At 39.0% G+C, this 23,859-nt stretch overlaps 1 protein-coding gene across 2 annotated transcripts in view; it reads right to left on the minus strand.

Annotated features, from left to right (window-relative positions):
• The window catches only part of LOC107781554 (S-adenosyl-L-methionine:benzoic acid/salicylic acid carboxyl methyltransferase 2-like), a 40,554-nt gene extending 17,706 nt beyond the window's left edge, over positions 1-22,848 (minus strand). The window contains exons 1-4 of one of the 2 annotated variants that reach the window (XM_075241405.1): positions 22,743-22,842; positions 17,573-18,002; positions 16,629-16,882; positions 16,247-16,250 (exon numbers count right to left, since the gene is read on the minus strand). In XM_075241405.1, coding sequence (XP_075097506.1) covers positions 16,247-16,250; positions 16,629-16,882; positions 17,573-18,002; positions 22,743-22,817 — 763 coding nt within the window. In that variant the 5' untranslated portion in view covers positions 22,818-22,842. Of the gene's footprint in view, positions 1-16,246; positions 16,251-16,628; positions 16,883-17,572; positions 18,003-19,768; positions 20,358-22,742 lie in introns of those variants that run through there. The other variant, XR_012704091.1, reaches the window with a different exon arrangement.
• Positions 22,849-23,859: the final 1,011 nt, after the last annotated feature.

A 23,859-nucleotide genomic window follows, 5' to 3' on the forward strand; every position in this document is an offset into this window, starting at 1 on the left:
TAGGCAAGCTTTAGGGTAAAAACTATAATTGCATCAGTCTTTGATAATTACAACCAGCAGGCAGGCCTAATTCGGACTTCTTATCTGAAAATATATGATAAATCAACCTGCCTTAATGTTTAAGTTTAATTTAGACCTAATCAGTACGTGTAAGACATGCTAAACTATATGATTTTCTCTTATTTAAGGAGGTTTATTTGAGCCATATCTGCTTACTTGCTTTCCCAATACTTGCTGTATATGTTTTGAATGTCGCCTTAGAATTGTATCCTTTTTAAAAAAACTGCAAAAGCCCCAGCTCCCTCCCCTTTAGGATTAGTAGTCCCATATGCCTCCGGGACTGATAGGATTGGGACGGGTAATAGCATGCAATAAGTAACGATACTATTCCGCGCTCTAATACCTTAACGTGATGGGAAGAGTAGATATGGAGATGATGACCGATGCACAAATATCACATGCGACCCCTCTTTTTTGAAGAGTGATTGCTGGGTATTGCATTGAAGTGATCCATATTAATCGTAAACCTAGGACTCCCCTCCCCTTATTTGCTTTCATCTCTTCTCGTGAAACCATTCAAATCTTTTTTTCATAAATTTCTGTCCTCTCTACTTACCTTCAAAAGTTTTCAACCTAATTGCAATGTTGTATGCAAGTCCTTATTTGAGCCTTGATTGTTTACTTGTAAAGTCACAATTGTAACATGGTCGGGACCACACTAGTGGATCTTGAGGGGTGCCTAACACCTTCCCCTCGAGATAATTTCTAGCCCTTACCCGAACTCTGGTTTTTTCCATCTCAAACCTTTCTTCAAGTGTCCTAATGCACTATAATCATTAGGTGGCGACTCTTCAAAATTCCAAAACCCAATTCTCGAAAGGGAATAGAGTTGTCCTCCCAATGTCGTATAATCAATTTCGACCCGTAGAAAAAGGGGGCGTCGACAGCATGGCGACTCTGCTGGGGAACTTCTTTAGGATTTTACCATTGCATGTTGCTTGTGACTTTACTATCTCATTAATTGCTTTGTTTACTGTCTTTTATTCTTTTACTACGAAACTGACTTGGCTCTTCATGTCTTTTCTTTCCTTTAACTGCTTTCCTTTACTGCTTTATTTCAATACTGTTGTGATTACTGCAATTATTGTAATTATTTATCTTATGAATGTGGAAATACATGTCAATTTGTTTCATTCTTGTAAACTTCATCTTCAACATCATATTCCACTCATGCCAAACAAATACCATAGCGACGCTTATAATGAGTGGTTGCGCTCTTCCAATATTATCACCCTTTAAAGTTGGCAAAGGCGTATTTGCGGTAAAACCAGTCGATCAGCGGTGCAGTCGACGGTTCCGTGCCTTTCCCTCTTGAGTTGTCCGCTCAAGGGTACCTGTCTAATACCCCAATAGAAACCTTACTCTGTTTAACTATGCATGCATCATGGTCAAACCTAGCCGAGTCAGTTATGTTGTCCACATAATGACTCATTAAGATAGCCTTGTCCGAAGTCCACTAGGTTTCCTTGAAACCCAAATGGACACCACCATATTCTGTACATTTATTTGGAGAACTAAATGCTTTTTATGCTAATTATTGGTATTAAATAGTCGAGTCCGGTGGGGGTGAGGTCTTAACCCTTTTGTTTTGCAGAAAATGAATGACAAAGTTCCTGACTTCGGTATGGTAAACATACCTTCACTCTTGCAGACTTGGTGGAGAAACATTTCATCGAGCAACCAAATCAATGAATGGAAAGAGAGAGTCACCAAGGCTAGTGAGAAGCTAGAATACATGGAGTACAACTTGCTGGAATTGGAAGGGAAAGTGAGGAAAAGAGTCATCAACTGTCAAAATACTGAGGAAGGCAAAAGAGAACGTCTAGCGATAGCATTTTTAATGGAAAATCTGCGCGAGCTGGAGGACTTGATCAACGAGAACATTCAACCTGAAGAAGGTCCTTCTGGGACCAAGTAGTTAGGAGTCTTTCTTTTCGCTTTTAATGTAATAAGGCTAATGGACATTAGTGACATTTTTACTTTCCGCTATTTTAGTGTCGTTTTGGGATTCGTCTTATTTTTGTCAATAAAATGAGGCATTTAGCATTATAAGTTCTCCAAATTAATTTGTCGCTAGGTCTACCTCGGGCACAACGAGGCACCCAAATTAGGACATGATTTACATCCTTGCACAATGTGTTTAAATACTGTGACATTTTTCTTCACAATCCGCACTAACTTGTTACCTTTTTTGTTTTTCTTTTCTATTATTATTCCCCTCCCCAAAGGTTAGTTCGTGCATTTCGGCACCATCATCATACAGTACAAGATCCAAGGGCCCTCCACCTCCTCCTCCTCCGAGTCCTATCCGAAACAAGAACAAAGGTAGAATGGGAGATTCAAGCGCCAGAAAGGAAATTGAAAGAATTGAGATACCTCAGGGTACTCCGATTTCTAAGGAAACTGCTGCCCAACTTGAGCAGAAATTATTGAAGTTTCGAGAAGAACTGGACCAAGTTCGGAACTTGGCAAATTTATCATTCTCTCTCACCGCTCCTGATGTCAACTTTCCAAATGCTCAAAATCCCGCACCTCCACAGAACACCCCACAACCACAGATGCAACCCACTCATGCTCAACACTGCAACACATGCCACACTCCAAACAACACTCCACTACTCATTCCTGAACCATTGAACACCGCAAACGACCACCTCCACAACACTCCCATCTACGTAGATACCGTACCCCACTACACTCAACCAATCTCAAGTGCACCTGAGTCTGATGACAAGGACTCTCTTATCAGAAACTTGGCAGCAGAACTCAAGAAGTTGACCAGCCGAGTCCAAGTCATGGAAGGAAACAAAGGTATAGAGGGGCTGAATTATGAGGACCTCTGCATTCAGCCAGATGTTGAACTTCTAGAGGGGTACAAACCTCTCAAGTTCGAAATGTTCGATGGCACGGGAGATCCCAGAGTCCATTTGAGGACATATTATGATAAGCTGGTCGGAGTCGGAAGGAATGAGAAAATCCGTATGAAACTCTTCATGAGAAGTCTGAAGGGGGATGCTTTATCCTGGTACATCAGTCAGGACCCCATGAAATGGACAAGCTGGGTAGGTATGACATCAGATTTCATGGATAGGTTCTGATTCAATACCGAGAATGCACCGGATGTATTCTATATCCAGAATTTGAAGAAGAAGCCTACTGAGACATTCCACGAGTATGCTACTCGTTGGAGATTAGAGGCTGCTAAGGTCAGGCCAGCCTTAGAAGAGGAACAGATGAACAAATTCTTTGTTCGGGCTCAGGATGCACAATATTATGAGAGGTTGATGCTTATCGAGGGCTAGAAATTCTCCGATATCATCAAGCTGGGAGAAAGAATTGAGGAAGGCATTAAGAATGGTATGGTTACTAATCTTGAAGCATTGCAGGCCACCAACAAGGCTTTACAGTTTGGTGGCATGTCCAAGAAGAAAGAGTGACATGATGGTCGCACAGGGAGCCAAATCACCACTAAAATACCACACTTACCCGTCACCTCCACTTACATATCAGCCTATCCTGAATTACCAAGCACCCGCACCCTCTTACCAAAATCCACCACCCGTTTACCAATCATCTCCACCTCCCACATATTAACCCACTTCACCCAGATACTCTCAACCTGCACCTTTTTACCAAGCTTATAATGCCCAACCCTCTCACTACCAATCACCTCCCACTCGCCAAAATTTCCCTAGACCCATACCAAATTTTTACCGCAGACCTCCCAAACAATATACAACCATCGCTGAGCTAATTAACCAGCTGTATGAGAAACTTAAAGTTGCTGGTTACATCTCCCCTATCCCTACCATAACTTTAGAAAATCCTTCCTAGTGGGTCAACCTTAATAAGACCTATGCGTACCACTCTGGCATGAATGGACATACCATTGACGAGTGTCACTCGTTGAAGAAAAAGATTCAAACTCTGATCGACAATAAGGTTATCGTAGCAAAGGAGCCTACTCCTAATGTCCGCAACAACCCTCTTCCTGATCACAAAGGTGGAGACGTTCACATGATCGAGATCGAAGATGACTGGGACCCCAAGGGGTCGATAGAATTGATTGCTGAGGGCGATGAGCCAAAGAAACCGGCGGTCATGCTTAACCCAATTGTTGTGCAGAATCAGCCCTCCAAGGGCGATGAAGTAAATATGTCTATACCTCTCGAATTTGAAGCACCTTCTTCTGCAAAGGCGCCCGGACCAATTAAGGTTGAGTTTGGAGTCCCGAAGGCACCTGCACCTTTCGAAGTTGCTGTGTTACCACCAAGGGTACCTATTCCTGTAGCAATGTCAGACATAACACCGTTCCACTCAAATGCTATACCATGGGTTACACAGCTGAAGCAAGGAGGAAAGGGAAGACCAAAACGGGAGAAGCAATTGTTGCGCAGGGTATGACCAGAACAGGCATGGTTTACACTCTAGAGCACCTAGCTGAGTCCAGTAAGCAAGCCTCTGGACAGACTACTGAAACTGGGCCCGATGATCTTTGGAGGAAAATACAAGCTAAGGAGTATTCGGTCGTTGAGCAGTTGAACAAAACACCAGCGCATATCTCCATCCTAGCTCTTTTGTAGAGCTATGACGCACACAAAAATGCCTTGATGAAGATATTGAGCGAAGCTTATGTGCCCAGCAACATAACTGGAGGCGAAATGGAAAATATGGTAGGGCAAATACTGGAAAGCGACAAAATCACCTTCCACAAAGATGAGCTGCCACAGGAAGGACTGAGTCACAATAAGGCCCTGCACATCACCGTGCAATGCGATGATTACTTCATCACTAGAGTCCTGATCGACGGAGGATCCAGCCTCAACATCTGTCCGCTGATCACTCTCAGAACATTGGGAAAGAGCCTACACGAGATCAAAGATGGAGCCATCAATGTCAAAGCCTTCGATGGGTCCCAAAGGTCTACTATTGGAGAGATTAGCCTATGCCTGCAAATGGGACCAACTTGTTTCGACGTTGACTTTCAAGTGATAGATGTCCCAGCATCCTACAACTTGCTGTTGGGATGACCATGGATCCACACTGCTGGAGCTGTAGCATCGACCCTGCATCAGGCAGTGAAGTTCGAATGGAATCACTAAGAGGTAATTATTCATGGCGATGGTAGCAACCCCATATATAGTCGCCAGACCATCCCGATGATTGGAGGCAGAAGGAGAATAGGCGGAGAAACATACCACCACATTGAAAGGGTCAACGTTGTAGACAAGGATAAATGGTGGGATAACAAGATTGAAAGTATCTTGAATTGGTATGGGTACGAACCTGGAAAGGGACTCAGCAAAAACCTCCAGGGAATCACCAAACCCATCAAGCTGAAGAAACATGGTACTACATTTGGTTTGGGGTATGAATACACTTGGAAGGAGTTCAATGACTGGTCGCCACCATGGCGCGGTCCCTACTATCCACTGGAGCATCTGATACCTCGCCTGGAGCAGACTTTCCAGCCGGCAGACATCATATATGGATTAGAGGAAGATGAAGCATTGGCAGCCATGAAGAATCTGTTTCTGGAAGACGATGATATGGACTGCTGTGTTATTTTCGAGGAGGAAGGGGAGGAAGACCCTTCTATACAAGCTGTGAACCGAGGAGAACGCCTCAGTAATTGGTCAATCAAAACCACCAGGTCCCAGAAAGCTTCGGGGTAGCAAGGCTTAACAAAAGCACCATGCATCACATTTTTACTTTTTACTAGATGATTTTATTTCCGCATTGTCTTTAATTTTGAAAAGAGCTCTGATATTCAAAACAATTATGAATTCAATCGAAGCATTTCAGTTTATTATATATCTCACTCTTATTATTTTTTCTATCATTCACTTTATTTTACACAGCATTACTATTACTTGCCTTGATGATGAATCAACGATTGTGACTTGCAATGAGACAACGCAACAAACAGATATGGATTTAGAAGAGGATGATATACCAGAAGAGGTCGTCAAAGAGGTTGAGAATTTTGAGAATAGGCCTAAGTCTAACTGGGATGAAACTGAGGTCGTTAATCTGGGAGATACAGAGAATGTCAAAGAAACGTGTATCAGTGTTCACCTGTCACCATCAGAAAAGAAAGAGTACACGAAATTCCTAAAGGAATATGAAGACATATTCGCCTGGTCGTATGATGATATGATTGGTCTCAGTACATCCATTGTAGCTCACAAACTGCCAACAGATCCAACATGTCCGCCAGTAAAGTAGAAGCTCAGGAAATTCAAACCCGACATGAGTTTGAAAATCAAAGAAGAGGTTACCAAGCAAGTCAAAGCCAAGGTTCTCAGGGTAGTAGAGTATCCGACATGGTTAGACAACATCGTGCCAGTGCCAAAAAAGGATGGGAAAGTTAGAGTTTGTGTTGACTACCGGGATCTTAACCGGGCCAGTCCTAAAGACGACTTCCCCTTGCCGAACATACACATTCTAATTGACAATTGCGCCAAGCATGAGTTATAGTCTTTCGTTGATTGTTTCGCTGGGTATCATCAGATATGGATGGACGAGGAAGATGCAGAGAAAACGACTTTCATCATGCCATGGGGAATGTACTGTTACAAAATGATGCCATTCGGTTTGAAGAATGCTGGTGCCACCTACATGAGAGCCATGACTACCATCTTTCATGACATGATACACAAGGAGATCGAGGTATATATGGATGACGTCATTATCAAATCCAAGAAAGTCAAGGATCACATGGAAGACCTAAGAAAGTTCTTCAACAGACTGAGGAGGTACAATCTGAAACTGAATCCCGCCAAGTGTGCATTCGGGGTTCCTGCTGGTAAATTATTGGGTTTCATTGTGAGTCGTCGAGGAATAAAATTGGATCCATCAAATGTCAAAGCTATCCAAGAATTGCCGCCACCAAAGAACAAGAAGGATGTGATGAGTTTCCTGGGGAGACTCAACTATATCAGCCGGTTCATAGCTCAGTCCACGATCATTTGTGAACCTATCTTTAAAATGTTGAAAAAGGATGCTACCACCAAGTGGACTGATGATTGTCAGAAAGCTTTTGACAGAATTAAGAAATACCTGTCAACGCCGCCGGTCTTGGTTCCACCTAAGCCAGGAAGACCCCTATTGCTTTACCTTGCGGTATTAGATGGAGCATTCGGTTGTGTTCTGGGACAACATGATGAAACAGGGAGAAAGGAGCAAGCCATCTACTATCTCAGTAAGAAGTTCACACCGTACGAGGCCCGGTATTCTCTTTTAGAACGCACTTGTTATGCTCTGACTTGGGTCGCGCAGAAGTTGAGGCATTACTTCTATGCTTACACTACTTATCTCATATTCAGAATGGACCCTTTGAAGTATATCTTCCAGAAACCCATGCCCACTGGCAAGCTCGCCAAGTGGCAAATCCTGCTAAGTGAATTCGACATTGTTTGTGTGATCCAGAAAACAATCAAAGGGGAAGCCTTGGCGGATCATCTCGCCGAGAATCCCGTGGATGGAGAATACGAGCCCCTAAAAACGTATTTTCCCAATGAAGAGGTATCTTTCATAGGAGAAGATATTGCAGAATCCTATGATGGTTGGAGGTTATTTTTCAACGGAGCTACAAATTTCAAAGGAGTTGGCATAGGAGCAGTCCTAGTATTAGAAACTGGCCAGCACTACCCGGTATCCGCCAAGCTCAGGTTCCCTTACACCAATAATATGGCAGAATATGAAGCCTGCATCTTGGGGCTCAAAATGGCCATTGACATGAATGTTCAGGAGTTGCTAGTGATCGGGGATTCAGACTTGCTCATACATCAGGTTCGAGAAGAGTGGGCAACCAAGAACTCTAAGATACTTCCCTACTTGCATCACATACAGGAGTTGAGGAAAAGGTTCACAAAGACAGAATTTCAGCACGTCCCCAGAGTCCAGAACGAGTTTCCTGATGCATTAGCTACTTTATCGTCCATGATCCAGCATCCAGATACAAATTTCATTGATCCCATCCCAGTAAGGTTTCATGATCAGCCAGCTTATTGCGCCCACGTTGAGGAAGAAGTGGATGGAAAACCATGGATCCATGACATCAAGGAGTACTTGACAACAGGGGAATATCCAGAACTTGCCAACGCTACTCAGAAGCGCACACTTCGTATGTTATCCAGCAACTTCTTTCACAGTGGAGGAATCCTGTACAAGAGGACTCCCGATTTGGGTTTACTAAGGTGTGTCGAAGCAAAAGAAGCATCCAGGCTATTGGACGAAGTGCATGCAGGGACCTGCGGGCCGCATATGAATGGTTTTGTCTTAGCAAAGAAGATACTCCGAGTAGGCTATTTTTGGATGACTATGGAAACAGACTGTATCCGGTATGTTCGCAAATGCCATCGCTGTCAGATACATGCAAATATGATAAAGGTGCCTCCAAACGAGCTTACTGCAACAAGCTCACCATGGCCATTCGCCGCTTGGGGAATGGATGTTATCAGACTATCGAGCCTGCCGCATCAAATGGGCACAGGTTTATCTTAGTGGCAATCGATTATTTTACCAAATGGGTCGAAGCAGCATCATACAAGGCGGTCACTAAGAAGGTTGTGGCGGATTTCGTCCGCGACCGCATTGTTTGTCGGTTCGGAATTCCGGAATCAATCATCACCGATAATGGTTCCAATCTCAACAGCGACTTGATGAAAGCAATGTGTGAAACATTCAAGATCAAACACAAGAACTCTACAACCTACAGGACTCAGATGAATGGAGCTGTGGAGGCAGCCAACAAGAATATCAAGAAGATACTAAGGAAGATGGTCGAAAGGCACAAACAATGGCATGAGAAATTATCATTTGCCTTATTGGGATACCGTACCACAGTCCGCACATCGACCGGAGCAACTCCCTACATGCTGGTTTATGGTACAGAGGCGGTCATCCCCACCGAGGTAGAAATTCCCTCCTTAAGGATCAAAGAAGAAGCAGAGTTGGATGATGCAGAATGGGTAAAAGGTCGCTACGAGCAGTTAGCCCTTATAGATGGGAAAAGGTTGAATGCAGTTTTCCACGGTTAGTTGTATCAGAATAGAATGTCCAGAGCCTTCAACAAAAGAGTTAAGCCAAGGAAGTTTACACCGGGGCAGCTGGTGTTGAAGAAAATATTCCCACATCAAGATGAAGCCAAGGGGAAGTTCTCTCCCAATTGGCAGGGTCCGTACATGGTTCACCGGGTTCTAACTGGAGGAGCCCTTATTCTTGCAGAAATGGACGGAGAAGTCTGGCCAAAGCCGATCAATTCAGATGCAGTAAAACGATATTATGTGTAACCACTTATGATTCCCTCTATGATGTAATTTGAACTACGCCTGACCTGATCCCCGTTTAAGAGGGGATACGTAGGCAACCCTATGGGTTCGGTCACAATTCAATAAAAATTCCATTTTTCCCCGCTATTGAACTGGGACAGAATTTTGAGGAGGACCCTCAAAATTCCGAAGTTGATTTTAGTCCATGCATCGCCAGAAGCGCCAGCCCAGTAAACTGGGGCAAAATTTTGAGGAGGACCCTCAAAATTCCGAAGACGATTTTTTAGTCATTCAGCACAGCCGTCAGAAATGTCCGCTCAGCAAACTGGGGCAGAATTTTTAGGAGGACCCTCAAATTTCCGGAGCGAAAGAGGTTGCAATGTCTTAAACCATGTTGCAATCATTGGTTCATCTAAAGAAAACTATTTTCGATTATATACTTATGTTATATTTACTAAATCATGCATAACTATTATCCGAATTGTTGCTGTTTAGCGACGCTACCCCCAATGACACACAACGTCAAGAGCCCGGGGAAGACGAACTAACCTTTTCCCCTTACAGAACTCACAATTTTTTCTTTGGATGCAGGAACTCGACTTGCAGTATCGTTAAGTATATTTATGTACGCATACTTTCCCAAGAATGCAACTTCTCAGAATCATCACTTGCCCGCAATTGCTATCCGTACATAATCTCCCCAGCAGTCATATTATCATAATCGGCTATCAGCTAAGAGATCTTACTAATAATCGTCCTTTTACATTCTTGCACTGCATAAGGCTACTTATCTGCCTTTCGAGACTACTCTGTCTCCATCTGCATTTTGCATAAGGCTACTTTTATGCCTTCCGAGGTTAAGCTCTACCTCCATCATCATCTGCATAAGTCTACTTATCTGTCTTTCGAGACTAAGCTCTGTCTCCATCTGCATTTTGCATAAGACTACTTTTCTACCTTCCGAGGTTAAGCTCTACCTCCATCATCATCTGCATAAGGCTACTTATTTGCCTTTCGAGACTAAGCCCTGTCTCCATCTGCATTTTGCATAAGGCTACTTTTCTGCCTTCCGAGGTTAAGATCTACCTCCATCATCATCTGCATAAGGCTACTTTTCTGCCTTCCGAGGTTAAGCTCTACCTCCATCATCATCTGCATAAGGCTACTTATCTTCCTTTCGAGACTAAGCCCTGTCTCCATCTGCATTTTGCATAAGGCTACTTTTCTGCCTTCCGAGGTTAAGCTCTACCTCCCTCATCATCTGCATAAGGCTACTTATCAGCCTTTTGAGACTAAGCCATGTCTCCATCTGCATAAGGCTACTCTATCTGCCTTTCGAGACTAAGCATTGTCTCCATCCTGCATGGCTGAAATATCGCCTCTTTACTTTTCTCGCACGGCTGCAACATCGCCACCTTCATTTAAATTCTGTACTGGCTGAAAGATCGCCACCTTTTGCATTTCATGGGCTGAAAGATCGCCAACCTATTCAAAGGCATCATAGTTCGGAGGCACCATCTACATGGCCCGAGAATATCATTTCATGGCTTGCGAATTTTTATTTACGCTCTTCATAGCCCAGGACGTCATGGTACAAGGACGTCATCCTAACCGTCCAAAGACAGCATTCATGGTCCAATGGGAACTTGCATCAAAATTAAATTTATGTACAATCTATGATGTATTGCCCACTTGCAGGTACACCGGCTAGCAAACGGCCGTCTCAGTAGTAGCGATCCCGCTCCAATTCTCGCAGCCTATCAGACTTCAACTATCCTTCTCAACTTAGGCATCGCGTCCGTTCCTTTCAATAACTCTATCGGCATATTTCGCCGATGGATCCTGAACTACATATGGCCTGATTCCTGTAAGACCAAGGATATGTAGGCATCTCAAGAGCCAGAGCTCAGTCAGAATTCTTTGCAAATCGTCTCTTTCGGTCAAAATTGGCCATCATATCTTTACCCGACAACTCTTTCATCCTTCCCGGGTAAAGAGGGGCAACTGTTGATACCCAATTTTTCCCTATGTATTTCTTTTACATGCAAATACTTTCAAATATCATATACATACATATATAAGTATGCCCAAGTGTTTTAGTATTTTTCTAATTTTTTAAAAGATTTTTAAATTGATTTATTGCTCAATAATTATTCTCAAAATTATCACTTTGGTGAATAACTTATTTTATTCTCATATTTATACCAAAATATAGGTAGGTTACTTTTCATATATTTTTACAAATTAATTTAGTATTTTAAAAGCTAAATTGCATATAATTGCAATTTTAACCTGCTTTAAGATTTAATAGCATTTTATAATTATGAAACTGGTTCTAATATTTTTAAATTAATATATATATACTATTAACGGATCCAGTGCTTTTAATTTTCTTTCAAAATCATTTTTTACTATTTTTATAAAATAAAAAGAGAAAACTGGCTATTTAAATTTTGGCCTCAGTTCGTTTCAATTGTAGCCCCATTACATTTCGATTTTAGCCTAAAATTGACCCAATTTCAAACTTGAATTCGGACCAGCCCAATTCCTTTTGACCCAACCCCTAACCCAGCTCAAACGACCCAACCCGGTTCCCCACCTACCTTCTTAAATCTAGGTCGTTGATCATTCGGATCAACGACCACTATTTGCCCTACCATAATTAAACACAGGTGACTACCCTAATCCCTCATTCTCACCTGGCCCGCCGCCTTTGAATCCCAAACCCTCTCAAATCCTCTCAAAACCTCTCCGAAACCCTAGCCTCCTCCTACCCCCTTTTCAACCACCGGTCACCGGAATCCATGGCTTCTCAGGCCATGGATAGTTGGTACTCACCTATCTTCACCAGTAAGCCAGGGTTGTTCGAAGCTTCGAGGCCTGACCTCGACGATTCCCTCTCCGATCTTCTCAGACCTTTGATTTCATGGCTCCTCCGGCCATGCTCCGGCATATTCAAGACTCAGGAGCCTGATTCTTGACCTCTCCGACTCAAGATCGGACCTGTTTCCAAGCCTTTCTCATTTCTAGGGTTTCTCCGAAACCCTAAGCTATTCAAGGTCCTTTCACCGTTATTTGCTTAGATCTATACTGTATCTATGCTTTTCTTGCCATCTAAAGTGTTTTCACCAAAAGTTTCTTTTCAAAATCGTTTCTCTTCGATTTTAGGGTTTCTGAAAGGATTTTATGGGAAAAATCTTTCTGATTTTTCTTCTTCTTTACTTTATGTGTGTTTGTCCATACCCTGCTGGTGTGATTACTCTTTATTACGCATGTACTGTCTTCTACCTTTTCTTTTCTGCTATGCATGTTAATCCCTGCTTAGTTTTCTTTACTCTTTTACTATGTGTGTTTACCGTTAAGTTATTTGATCTTGTTTACTGGACTCTGTTCATGTTCTTACATGCTTCATCTACTTGTGTTCACGTTTGTATTATCTCCTTCTTCTGAACTTGTTTAGCTTCCGAGTTTTCTCAAATATGTTCTTCATGATTTTTCTTCCTTTGTCATTCAAACATGCTATCATATCTGTTTTGTTGAGACTCTAAAACAAATGACTTGCTTTCTCACTTCCATGTCTGATTCAATTTTGAAACCCTAGGATTTGGGTGGTTTCCTTTGACGATTTTGATTTTTGTGTTCGAGTTAAGGCTTCACTTTGAGACCCTGAACTCTCAGACTCACTATGAGTTTGCAAATTGAACCTGTATCTTTTTGCTTATGATTCTGATCTTCTCTTCGATTAAACTCTCTTCTAAATAATTTGACAGCCTCTTCTTGATTCACATATTTGTGTGCTTTATATATGAGAACTCTTCTTTCAAAAGGTTTTGCCAACTACTAATCGATTCTGAATTCCTTTAATGGTGTTTACTTGATTGTTACTAATTTTCCATAATTGAACCTTTCTTTACCCTTTTTCTGACTTGGTTCATTCGAACAAAGCTTGCAGCTTTGATTTTAATGGTTGTTTGATTGATTCCCTTTCCTTATTTTTCACAAACCATGTACCATTGGACTTTTGCCTTAAATAAACCCTGTGTATTTACCTTTATTATGTAACTTTGGAAAAGGTTTTAATCAAATTCTTTCCTTAATTGTCTTATGCACGTTCGAAATCAGAATCCCTTAACCAAATTGAGACTTTATGTGATTGATTGCAAACTATTTCCTTACCTTTTCTTACTTGTTTTCTGCACTATAAAAGGGGACTACCCTTCTTCACTTGAACACACTTTGAATTGCATACCCTTACACACACACTCTCTCAATTACAATACTCTTTCAATTCTCTACTCTCTTCTGAGATCTTTTGTACTGCTTGCTTGCAATTTGGCTTACAAAACTTCTGCTTTCACTTATTTGTTTCCCTGAAACTGGTATGTCCGAAATTTGATTCCAGCATCATCCCTATGTGTTTACTTTACAGTTGCTACACTCTTGGCTACTTTCCTGTTCATGTTCTGTATTGAATATGCTACTCTCTCTTTGCATCTGCTGTTTGTTGTGAATTCCCCATACCCCTACTCCCTTCTATGTGTTTGAGTTAAGGTTTATGGCCTGGCAGTATCCAAATTGCTGCTCAGGTCTGAACCTGATCCTCAATGGATCTTAACTCCCAAAATGTGGCCTAGTAGACTGGTTAGGGTGTGCCAGCACTCCTTATTGTTGGGTATGACCACCAGTTTACGCTGGACTTCCCCTAATTCCCCTCTATTGCACTTGCACTTACTCCTAGCCTCTATGTTCTGCCCCCCTCCTATGAGCCTTGCCTTGGGACTTTGAGTTCCCTATGAGCTTGGACATTTGAGGGTTGGCCCTTCCACATTGCACTATAATCTGATTCTGCAATGATATTTGGGGGTGTAAGCATTGCCTGGAGTTCTTGAAGCTCCTTGGAACTTTGACACATCCCAAATAAGAGAAAGGCTTTGGAAATCTGATCTTTGGAAGTTGGTTTATTTCATATTTCAGACCTGGGGTCTGAATTAGGCTCTCCTTGGTTGGAATCTTTAATTTCTGATATATTTCTTATCTTTTTCTTATTCATTATAGTTTGTAATAATCTTGTAATAAACTGCTGGGGTGTTAGTGAAAAAGGGAGGGTCAGTCCTGCATGCAAAGGGGTAGATACCATGTTCATAGGGAATTACTACACTTCTGAAATTCTGCATCTCATGTAGATACCATGTTCATAGGGAATTCCTATACTTCTGAAATTCTGCATCTTATGTAGATACCATGTTCAAAAGGAATTCCTATACTTCTGAAATTCTGCATTTCATGTACATAGGTTTTTCTGCACTTCATATAGATACCATGTCTATAAGTCATTTTTGAAATTCTGCATATCATATAAGTAATATGCCTATAGGACTTCCTGCATTTTGCATATGCATCTGTCACTAGGCAAACCTGTTTGTAAGATTTAAATAACTAACTGCATATAAATGACCTACCTATAGGATTTCTGCATGACAATAACAACGCTTAAAATCAGTAACGCCTAGAAAACATACCTATAGGAGCTATCAACCAAACCTGAATCGTCAACTCGCTTATAAGCCTAAAATCAGTAGCAATAATGATTAACGCCTGTAGATCTTATGTCCCTATAATTGACAATTCTTTTTTTCTGCAATCAGTTTACTTCTTTATTTCTGAAACTAATAGATATCATGCCTATAGGTTCCGTTTAACACCTAGGCAAGCTTTAGAGTATAAACTATAATTGCATCAGTCTTTGATAATTACAACCAGCAGGCAGGCCTAATTCGGACTTCTTATCTGAAAATATGTGATAAATCAGCCTGCCTTAATGTTTAAGTTTAATTCAGACCTAATCAGTACGTGTAAGACATGCTAAACTATATGATTTTCTCTGATTTAAGGAGGTTTATTTGAGCCATATCTGCTTACTTGCTTTCCTAATACTTGCTGTATATGTTTTGAATGTCGCCTTAGAATTGTATCCTTTTTAAAAAAAACTGCAAAAGCCCCAACTCCCTCCCCTTTATGATTAGTAGTCTCATATGCCTCTCGGACTGATAGGATTGGGATGGGTAATAGCATGCAATAAGTAACGATACTATTCCGCGCTTTAATACTTTAACGGGGTGGAAGGGTAGATATGGAGATGATGACCGATGCGCTAATATCACGTGCGACCCCTCTTTTTTGAGGAGTGATTGCTGGGTATTGCATTGAAGTGATCAATATTAATCGTAAACCTAGGACCCTCCTCCTCTTATTTGCTTTCATCTCTTCTCGTGAAACCATTCAAATCTTTTTTTCATAAATTTCTGTCCTCTCTACTTACCTTCAAAAGTTTTCAACCTAATTGCAATGTTGTATGCAAGTCCTTATTTGAGCCTTGATTGTTTACTTGTAAAGTCACAATTGTAACATGGCCGGGACCACACTAGTGGATCTTGAGGGGTGCCTAACACCTTCCCCTCGAGATAATTTCTAGCCCTTACCCGAACTCTGGTTTTTTCCAAGTCAAACCTTTCTTAAAGTGTCCTAATGCACTATAATCATTAGGTGACGACTCTTCAAAATTCCAAAACCCAATTCTCGAAAGGGAATAGAGTTGTCCTCCCAATGTCGTATACCCGATTTCGACGCGTAGAAAAAGGGGGCGTCGACAATTGTTATTCGACATAATTGATGTAACAAGGAAGGTCAAGTGAAAAGAAAATAGATTATCAGATTCCCGGTAACGGAACCAATTTGTTTAACCAAAAAATAGAATTTCAGTCAAAGTTAGAATTTAGAAGAACGCGGGTTACTGATAATCAAAAGAATATGTAGAAGAAAGTAATTTAGAGTAACCAGAGTGTAATCAGGAGAAAAACAAGTGAATCAAAGTATATTCCAATTGTGTCTTGTCTTTACAAGTGACCAGATACCTCCCTTTTATCGGTATCTTGAAGATATGCATTTCCTCCAAATCATAATAAAGCTATTATGAATAATTAAAGACATTGAATGTTACTTTACATAATCATTGTAATCAATACAAATTCTCTAACATATCCAGTATTTAGTGCCTGTCGAATTCCGTATCTGCGCTCTTTATTATGGTCAGATCCATTCCTTTTGATAAATGATTTAAATAGGTACGGGCGCTGAATCCGTCAAATGTCCTCCAGTGCCTCTTCCTTTGCCTTTGCTCGTTTCTACTGCTGCCTGTGCCTCTTGACTAATTATAATTCTTTGACTATTTGACTAGTCCACGTGTCTCAACATATCACTTGCATATATACATACAATTTTTCCCAATACATTTACCTCTTCAATCAGCTCTTTGAGAGCCATGACCATAGGCTCCAACAAGTAGCAAGAAGCTTTGCTAAAGCGATCCTCATTATTTCTGCCCATCATAGTCAGTACCATACGCCCACCTTTCACCAATTCTATTGAGCGATGCTTTAGAAAATTTACAAAATCTTTTTCATATTGCTCGTAATACGCTTTAACCACATCTAGTGGGCTTGCACTTGCCACGTAAATATTTCGCTTGTTATTTTCTATTCCATAGGCACCTATTAGAGTCAAAGTTATAATCATACGATTTAGAATGAGTATGATTTAATTATTCATCATACATTATAATTTGTTTGTGTTTATATATAATAAATATAAATATATGCGAAGAGTTAAGTTGAACTTACGGAACATACCCTAAATTCGCATCTGACTACCACCTATACAATTGATTTTAAATATTAATTTAAAAGAGAAACAATTATTTTTTTAGATTTTTTTTTTAAAGAGAAACAAACATTGGATATATTAAATTTGCAATTTCGTTTCTTCGAGTTTGCTGGCAAAATTATTACCCCTATATATTAGCTGCAAAATTGCATCATAAAATTCTATTATACGTGAGTAAATTTGTAAATTTGATATGGTGTTATCAAGTTTAAGAAAATCTTTATATGAGATTGATGATATAAAAGTGTTAAAGACAACATGGTAAATAAATTTTTAACAACGTATTTTTCTTAACGGTTTAAATTTGTAAATGAGATGCTGATCACACATCTCAACATGACATTAGAGCAGGTGACAGAGGTTTAGGTTTGAGTCTCATCGCCTTCCACCATCGTTTTTTTTTTTTTTTTACATTCTTTGTCATAAAAAAGAATCAAATTTGCACGTAAAGGAGGTGTGAAAGTCATAATTAAGTATCTCTGACTGCTTAAACTTTAGATGAAATCAAGGATTAAAACATATTTGAGAAAGCCAATGGAGGCTGTAAGAGGAGTGGACAAAATGCAAACTCTTGGAAGGGAAAAGTCTAGTATAGAATGAACCAGCAACTCCTACAACAAAGCAATCAGGATCAAATATTTCATCTTCTCCCATATTTTTCTCCCTCAAATCATCGTAGAATGCCGGTAGCAACGACCGGAAAATGGTATTAAAATCATTCCCAGGAAGATCATTCAAGGAAACATGAAATTCCGGAGACTGTTGCTGTTGACCGTTGCTTTTGCATTCTTCGCTAATAGCTCTAATAAGTTGGGTGATGACCAATAAAGTATTAGGTCCCGAGGAACAACCTAAGTCCGCAACATAAATGGTTTCTGGGGAAAGGCTGCGGTAGAGTGCAGATATGGCTTCATCTCGTATTGGCTTTCCCATGAGAATCACCTTTTGCTGTACATATAAGGAAATGAGTTTACTTTTTTATGAACTGACAATATTAAAGAATTGAGATGTGTATTTTCTACGGAATACGTGCTCCCCAGAATTGTTTCTGACGCTTATATGTGTAGTATTTCCATAGTACAAGAGGTGTAGGCACAGGCGGACGTATGTGTAAGCTTGAGCCTTGAGAGACCACCGAATTCCGTAAACATTGGTAGAAATCTTGTATATTTATATGTGTATACCTTAAAAATAATTAATTTAAATTACTTGGTGTCCTTAACACTAAAAGCCTTTAGGGGCACCAGTTGAGCAGAATACTGGTGCCCCATCGCGTTAAAATCCTAGATTCGCCTCTTGTTTCAGTGTTTTAAAAGGTGAGGGTGTAAGGCGGGGTTTTACTTACCATGGTGCGAGGCGTAAGCCCCATGAATCTTTCAATTTTTTAATTTTAAAAATAATAAAATAGCAAAATAATTACAAAAAAATATATAATACATTTAAAGTTTAAGAAAACTATAAGGGATTAAAAACTCATAAAAATAAAATATCTAGCATTTTTTATAAACATAAATAATAAAATAGTGTTAAAGTTACAATGATATAAAAATAAACTAATTTTTTTTATCTTTCAAACGATTATTTTTTTTAATATTTTTAAAAATAATATCAAACTAGAAATTTTACATCTCTAACAGTTAATAATTATCAAATATCATCAAATTGTAATTTAAAATATTACTCCTTATGACTAAATATAAAATTGCGTGTAAAGAGCAAAATAATAAAAGTTTGATAATTCTGAGAGACATAGCTACGAAGATTTATATCAAGTTAAGACGTAAATTTTGAATTTTCAAATGATACTCACCCTCACGATATTCTCAATTAGTAAATATATAATACTATGACTCATTATTTTGAATTACTCTCAATCTTCATATTCTTATAGATGAATAGAACTTTAAGCATTCATTTGTTAAAGAATTTTGAGGGACAACAATACTAATTAGGTAATTAAATGCATAATTTGCAAAAGGAACTGTTAGGCGATCTCTAGCATAGAGCGTTAGGCGTATTTCGGGCGCATAGTCGGGTGCTTGATCGTAAGCCTCACAAAACTAAGCCCCACATGTGAGTCTTGGGGGGTGTTTTGATAGTGCCCCGCATTGGAACAAGACCCGAGACAAGTTCCAATAAAGCCTTTTAAAATATTGTCTGTTGTAAGTGTTTGATTTTAAAATACATTATGTATAATTATTCGTGCTAGTTTATAACTCCATTAGGAAATAATAAAAATCTGCGTAATGATATACACATGGTTGTCCAACGGGATGAGACGGGACCGAATTAACGGGACGGGACGAGACGACATTTAAGCGGGATGGTGGCGGGATAGGACGAAACGGGATGGGACAAACGGGACGAAATGTTTGTCCCATCCTGTCCCGCTAACAAACGGGATGGGACGGGACGGAACAGGACGGGACGGGTTCGTGGGCCTTAAGTGTATTTTTTTAAAAAAAATAACGTCTAGTTTTTTGAAAATTACTATGTTTTTAAAGTTTGCAACGGCTAAATTTTTGACTTATTTAATAAACTTAAATGTTATTATGTTAAAATAAAAATTAGAAAACTAAGTAAAGAATTATAAAATATTAAAACAAAAGACTTGTAATGAAATATTCTAGTAATTATAAATTTATAATAGAGTTATAATTTATTTAATATAATTTCAAATTATTAACTATTAATTAACTAAGACAATTCATAAATAAAATTCAACGCTTAGAGCCTTTTATTTTATTAATAGAACTTTCAAATCTCAAATACAAATATAATTCTTTTGAAGAGCACCTAATTTACGCAGCCACCTTCTAGGAAGGGTTCTGTTTGAACTAGGCCTCTTAGTAGCCAATTACAAATAGTCATACTAATATTTGTAAGCTCTTATATAGCTTCTTTGTAACTTATCAATAATATCTCTCGGACATTCTGCTGGAATTGGCAATGTTGATTGATGTTCCATGAGCTCCATGCCGTCATCGCTCCCAGTGGTTAGTATCTTATTGTATTCTTCTTCTTCCCTAGTGGTTAATTTTTCAGAACCAAGATTTCTTCTTTCTGAATTAATCCAATCTCTGAATAATACAGAAATCGCTAGACTGTCCTCCGCTAATGAATGTCTATGATCTACAATTTGAAATCTTGTCGCGCTAAAAGCACTCTCCGATGCTACTGATGATGCTTGAATAGCCAGGATATCTCGGGCCATAATTGAAAGTGTTGGAAAAGCCTTGTCATGCTCCCTCCACCATGACAATAGTTGTTCCTTGCCTTCTTCGTCTTTAATAGTTTCCAATCCTTGATTAAGATAAGAATCAAGTTCATCATCAATAGAGGAATCAAAACCTGTTATATCATCCACATCTTCCCATAAAACTTTGCTCTAAACTTAGAAGTAGAAGGAGCAGTAGGATAATATATACCAGAAAATTATTTTGTAGCATAATAAAATTTTTCTAAAAATTTAGTAAGCTCTCTGTTCTCTCCTAATCAGAATCAATATTTGATCAACAGGGTGAGCATTATGCATATTAAATACCTTTTGGATAGGCACCCGATAATCATAAGCAACTTTAAGCATTTCATAAGTAGAATTCCACCTAGTACAAACATCTTTTGGAACTTTTCTAAATGGAAGGTTAGCACTAACACATTGTTGAGCAAATTTACGAATTATACTTTGTTTATGAGCACAAAAAATATAGCAACAAGCATGTTATATTTTACTACAAGCATCAGAGAATAAATTAAGACCATCTTTTACAACCAAGTTAAAAATATGGCATGCACATATAACATGAAAAATTGTTGGATTAATTTGACAAAGTCTAGATTTTAAGCTATTTGCTGCGGTTGTGTTAGCAGAAGCATTATCTAAGGTGATAATTAAAACTTTATTAATGAGTCCATAAAAATCAAGTATTTGTAGAACAGCAGTTGCAACATATGCTCCAGTGTATTTTGAATCAACAAAATTATAACCAATAATACGTTTTTGCAAGTTCCAGTGTTGATCAACCCAATGACATGTAACAATTAAATAATCACATCCACTAGGACTACGACCTATATCAGATGTGATAGACACTTTACAATCTAAGTGAAAAAATACACAACGGATATACTGAAGATATTCGGTTTGAAATTTAAAAACATCATTTCTAACCGTGGTCTTAGAAAAACCTTGAAAAGCAGGGTTATAAGTTTCTTGTATATAATGCACAAAAGCAGGGTGAGAAGGGAAAGTAAAAGGTAAGCCACAGACAGCCACCATTTTTGCTAAGTTCTCACGATCTCTATCTTTGTTATATTTGCGTAAAACATGACCAGAAGCAGGGTCAAGTTGTTGTTGAATTTGATTAGAACCAGATCTACTAGGAGTGTCAGTACTGATGGTAGGATCTATAATTTTTCCGGTTTCTATGTTAGCTTGTATCCATAAAGATTTGTGATCCCTTATTAAGTGTCTACTTAAACCCCCCGTCCCACCACTTATTGTGTGTGCAAATACTTGCTTACATTTTTCACACATAGCACGATGATTGACTTTATCATGTTTTTAAAATTTTTTCATACAAGTGATGTTTTGGGACGTTCAGCCTTAGGCTTACCCCTTACAGGGGGTACAAGGGGTAAAGCTCCAGACTGAGATTGACTCTGAGTTGGAGCTTGTGTTGCGGGACTAGTGGGTGTTTCATCTAATTCTTCTTCCTCATTTTCTTCATCCTCAAAAAAAATATCATTGCCAAATTGTCTTTGTAAAGTTTCATGATCTAATTGTTCTCCGACATGAACATCATAAAATGTGGGGGGTTGGGAAAATGAAGTTTCATCAATATGAGTCATTTCATCAATATGCTTTCTAATTCTAGGTCTAGGAGAAGGGTTAGGATTAGGATTACTACTACTTTCACCTTTACTATTTTCTTACTACTTTTTTTAAAAATACCAAATACATTTTTAGGTGTCATAATTTAAATACTAAAACAAATATTAACACACACAAATGAAATACGAAAATATAACACGTAAAGTAAACACAAAAATTAAGCACTAAAATGATACGCAAAAATTATATATTAAAATTAGGAGATGGAACGAGTGCACCGTGATTAAATATTGAAACTTGAAGAAATTGCCCAAAATATTGCTCCAAATACTTGACGAATTAATTTGAAGCTTGAAAGTTGCTCCAAAAAATTTGGCCAAATACTTGAAAGTTATCACTTGATACTTGATAGCAACAATATTGAGAGAATGATATAGAATATAGATAGAATATTAGAATGTAAGAGATTTGAGAGAGAAGATTATTTTTTTGTGGGAAAAAATAAAGAAGAATGAGAGTATTTATAGTAGAAAATAGGGTCAAAGTGTAATTTAATAAACTTAGGAGTTATATTAAAAGTTTGGGGGGTAGGGGATGTTTTTTTTGAGGGGGGGGGGGAGGGGTAGGGGCTGTTTGGACCGTTGACAACGGCTATTTTTGCAATTTAAGCCGTTTCCCAACGGCTAGTTTTTTTAAAAAAAATCTGGCGGGACGGGACGGGACAAACGCGACGAAATGGCCGTCCCGTCCCATCCCGTATCCCGTTTAACATTTGCCCATCCCATTTAACTTGAAGCGGGACGGGACGGGACTGGGACGGGACGACCCGTCCCGTTGGACAGCCATAGATATACCTGAAGCAGAGAATTATTTGCATAGCTAGTCTCTCCAATTCCTCCATTCATGCGAAGAACTTTTGCAACTTCCATTGTCTCTGTAGAAGTTGGGTACTGTTTTTGGATTAATGGGAATGCTCTAATGGGGTATTATATCATTTATTTATAGACGGCTGGTACCGAATTTATTCTTTGAATTTCCAACATTACCCCTCACAAGCTAAACTAAATGCTAATGAGAAAGTATTATTATGTATTGAATCATTTGATCACCTTATTTAAAAGCTTAAACTATTAGGAGAGAAAATATTTTTAATAGTTTTATTGTAAGTGACACCAATCGAACTAATTAGCTAACAACCTAAAAAAATAGATTAGGTAACTAACTGTATACACCTAATTTATTTAGACCTAATTCTTTGGGGGAGTTAAGTTGAAAATTCCCCCCAAGACAACTATACTTGACTATATTATTGTTTAATTGAAGCTCAATTAAGACATTTACTTTAAAAGCTGCACATAAAGTGGTCCTAACTAGCCAGCAACTAAATATAAATGAATCAATTTATTGCTCGGAACTGGACAAGTCATTACTAGAATATGGCTAAATTTTGACCGCTAACTTGGTCGGAAATCGATCGGAAATAATGGATTTCCGACCACTTTTCAATCAAAATTTGTCGGAAAATAATTTCCGACCGAATTCGTCGGTGATTTTCGACCAAAGTAGTTGGAACGTTCAAAAGGTCAGATGACCAAATTATTTTTAAATTTGCGACCAAAGTGGTCGGAATATTACCGACCGAATCAGTCATAATTATTTATATAAAAATAAATATTTATTTAAAATTAAATAATAAAAATAAATATTTACCGACTGATTCGGTCAGAAACTAATAATTAAAAAATAAAATTTCTTTATTTTCTGAAGGAATCCGTCGAAAACTGTTAAAAATAATTAAATTGTTTGTCACGATCCAAAATTAACTATAGGTCGTGATGGCGCCCAACGTTGCCGTTAGGCAAGTCAACACTAAATTATTCATTTCTAATATACCTCGGCAGAACGTCACCTCAATCGGCTCTCCACCTCGGTATACTCCATCACTGTTCCTACTTCTGAACTACACGTGAC

The sequence above is a fragment of the Nicotiana tabacum genome, chromosome 20 (genome assembly GCF_000715075.1).
Source record: "Nicotiana tabacum cultivar K326 chromosome 20, ASM71507v2, whole genome shotgun sequence".
In the NCBI taxonomy this organism is placed as follows: Eukaryota; Viridiplantae; Streptophyta; class Magnoliopsida; order Solanales; family Solanaceae; genus Nicotiana; species Nicotiana tabacum.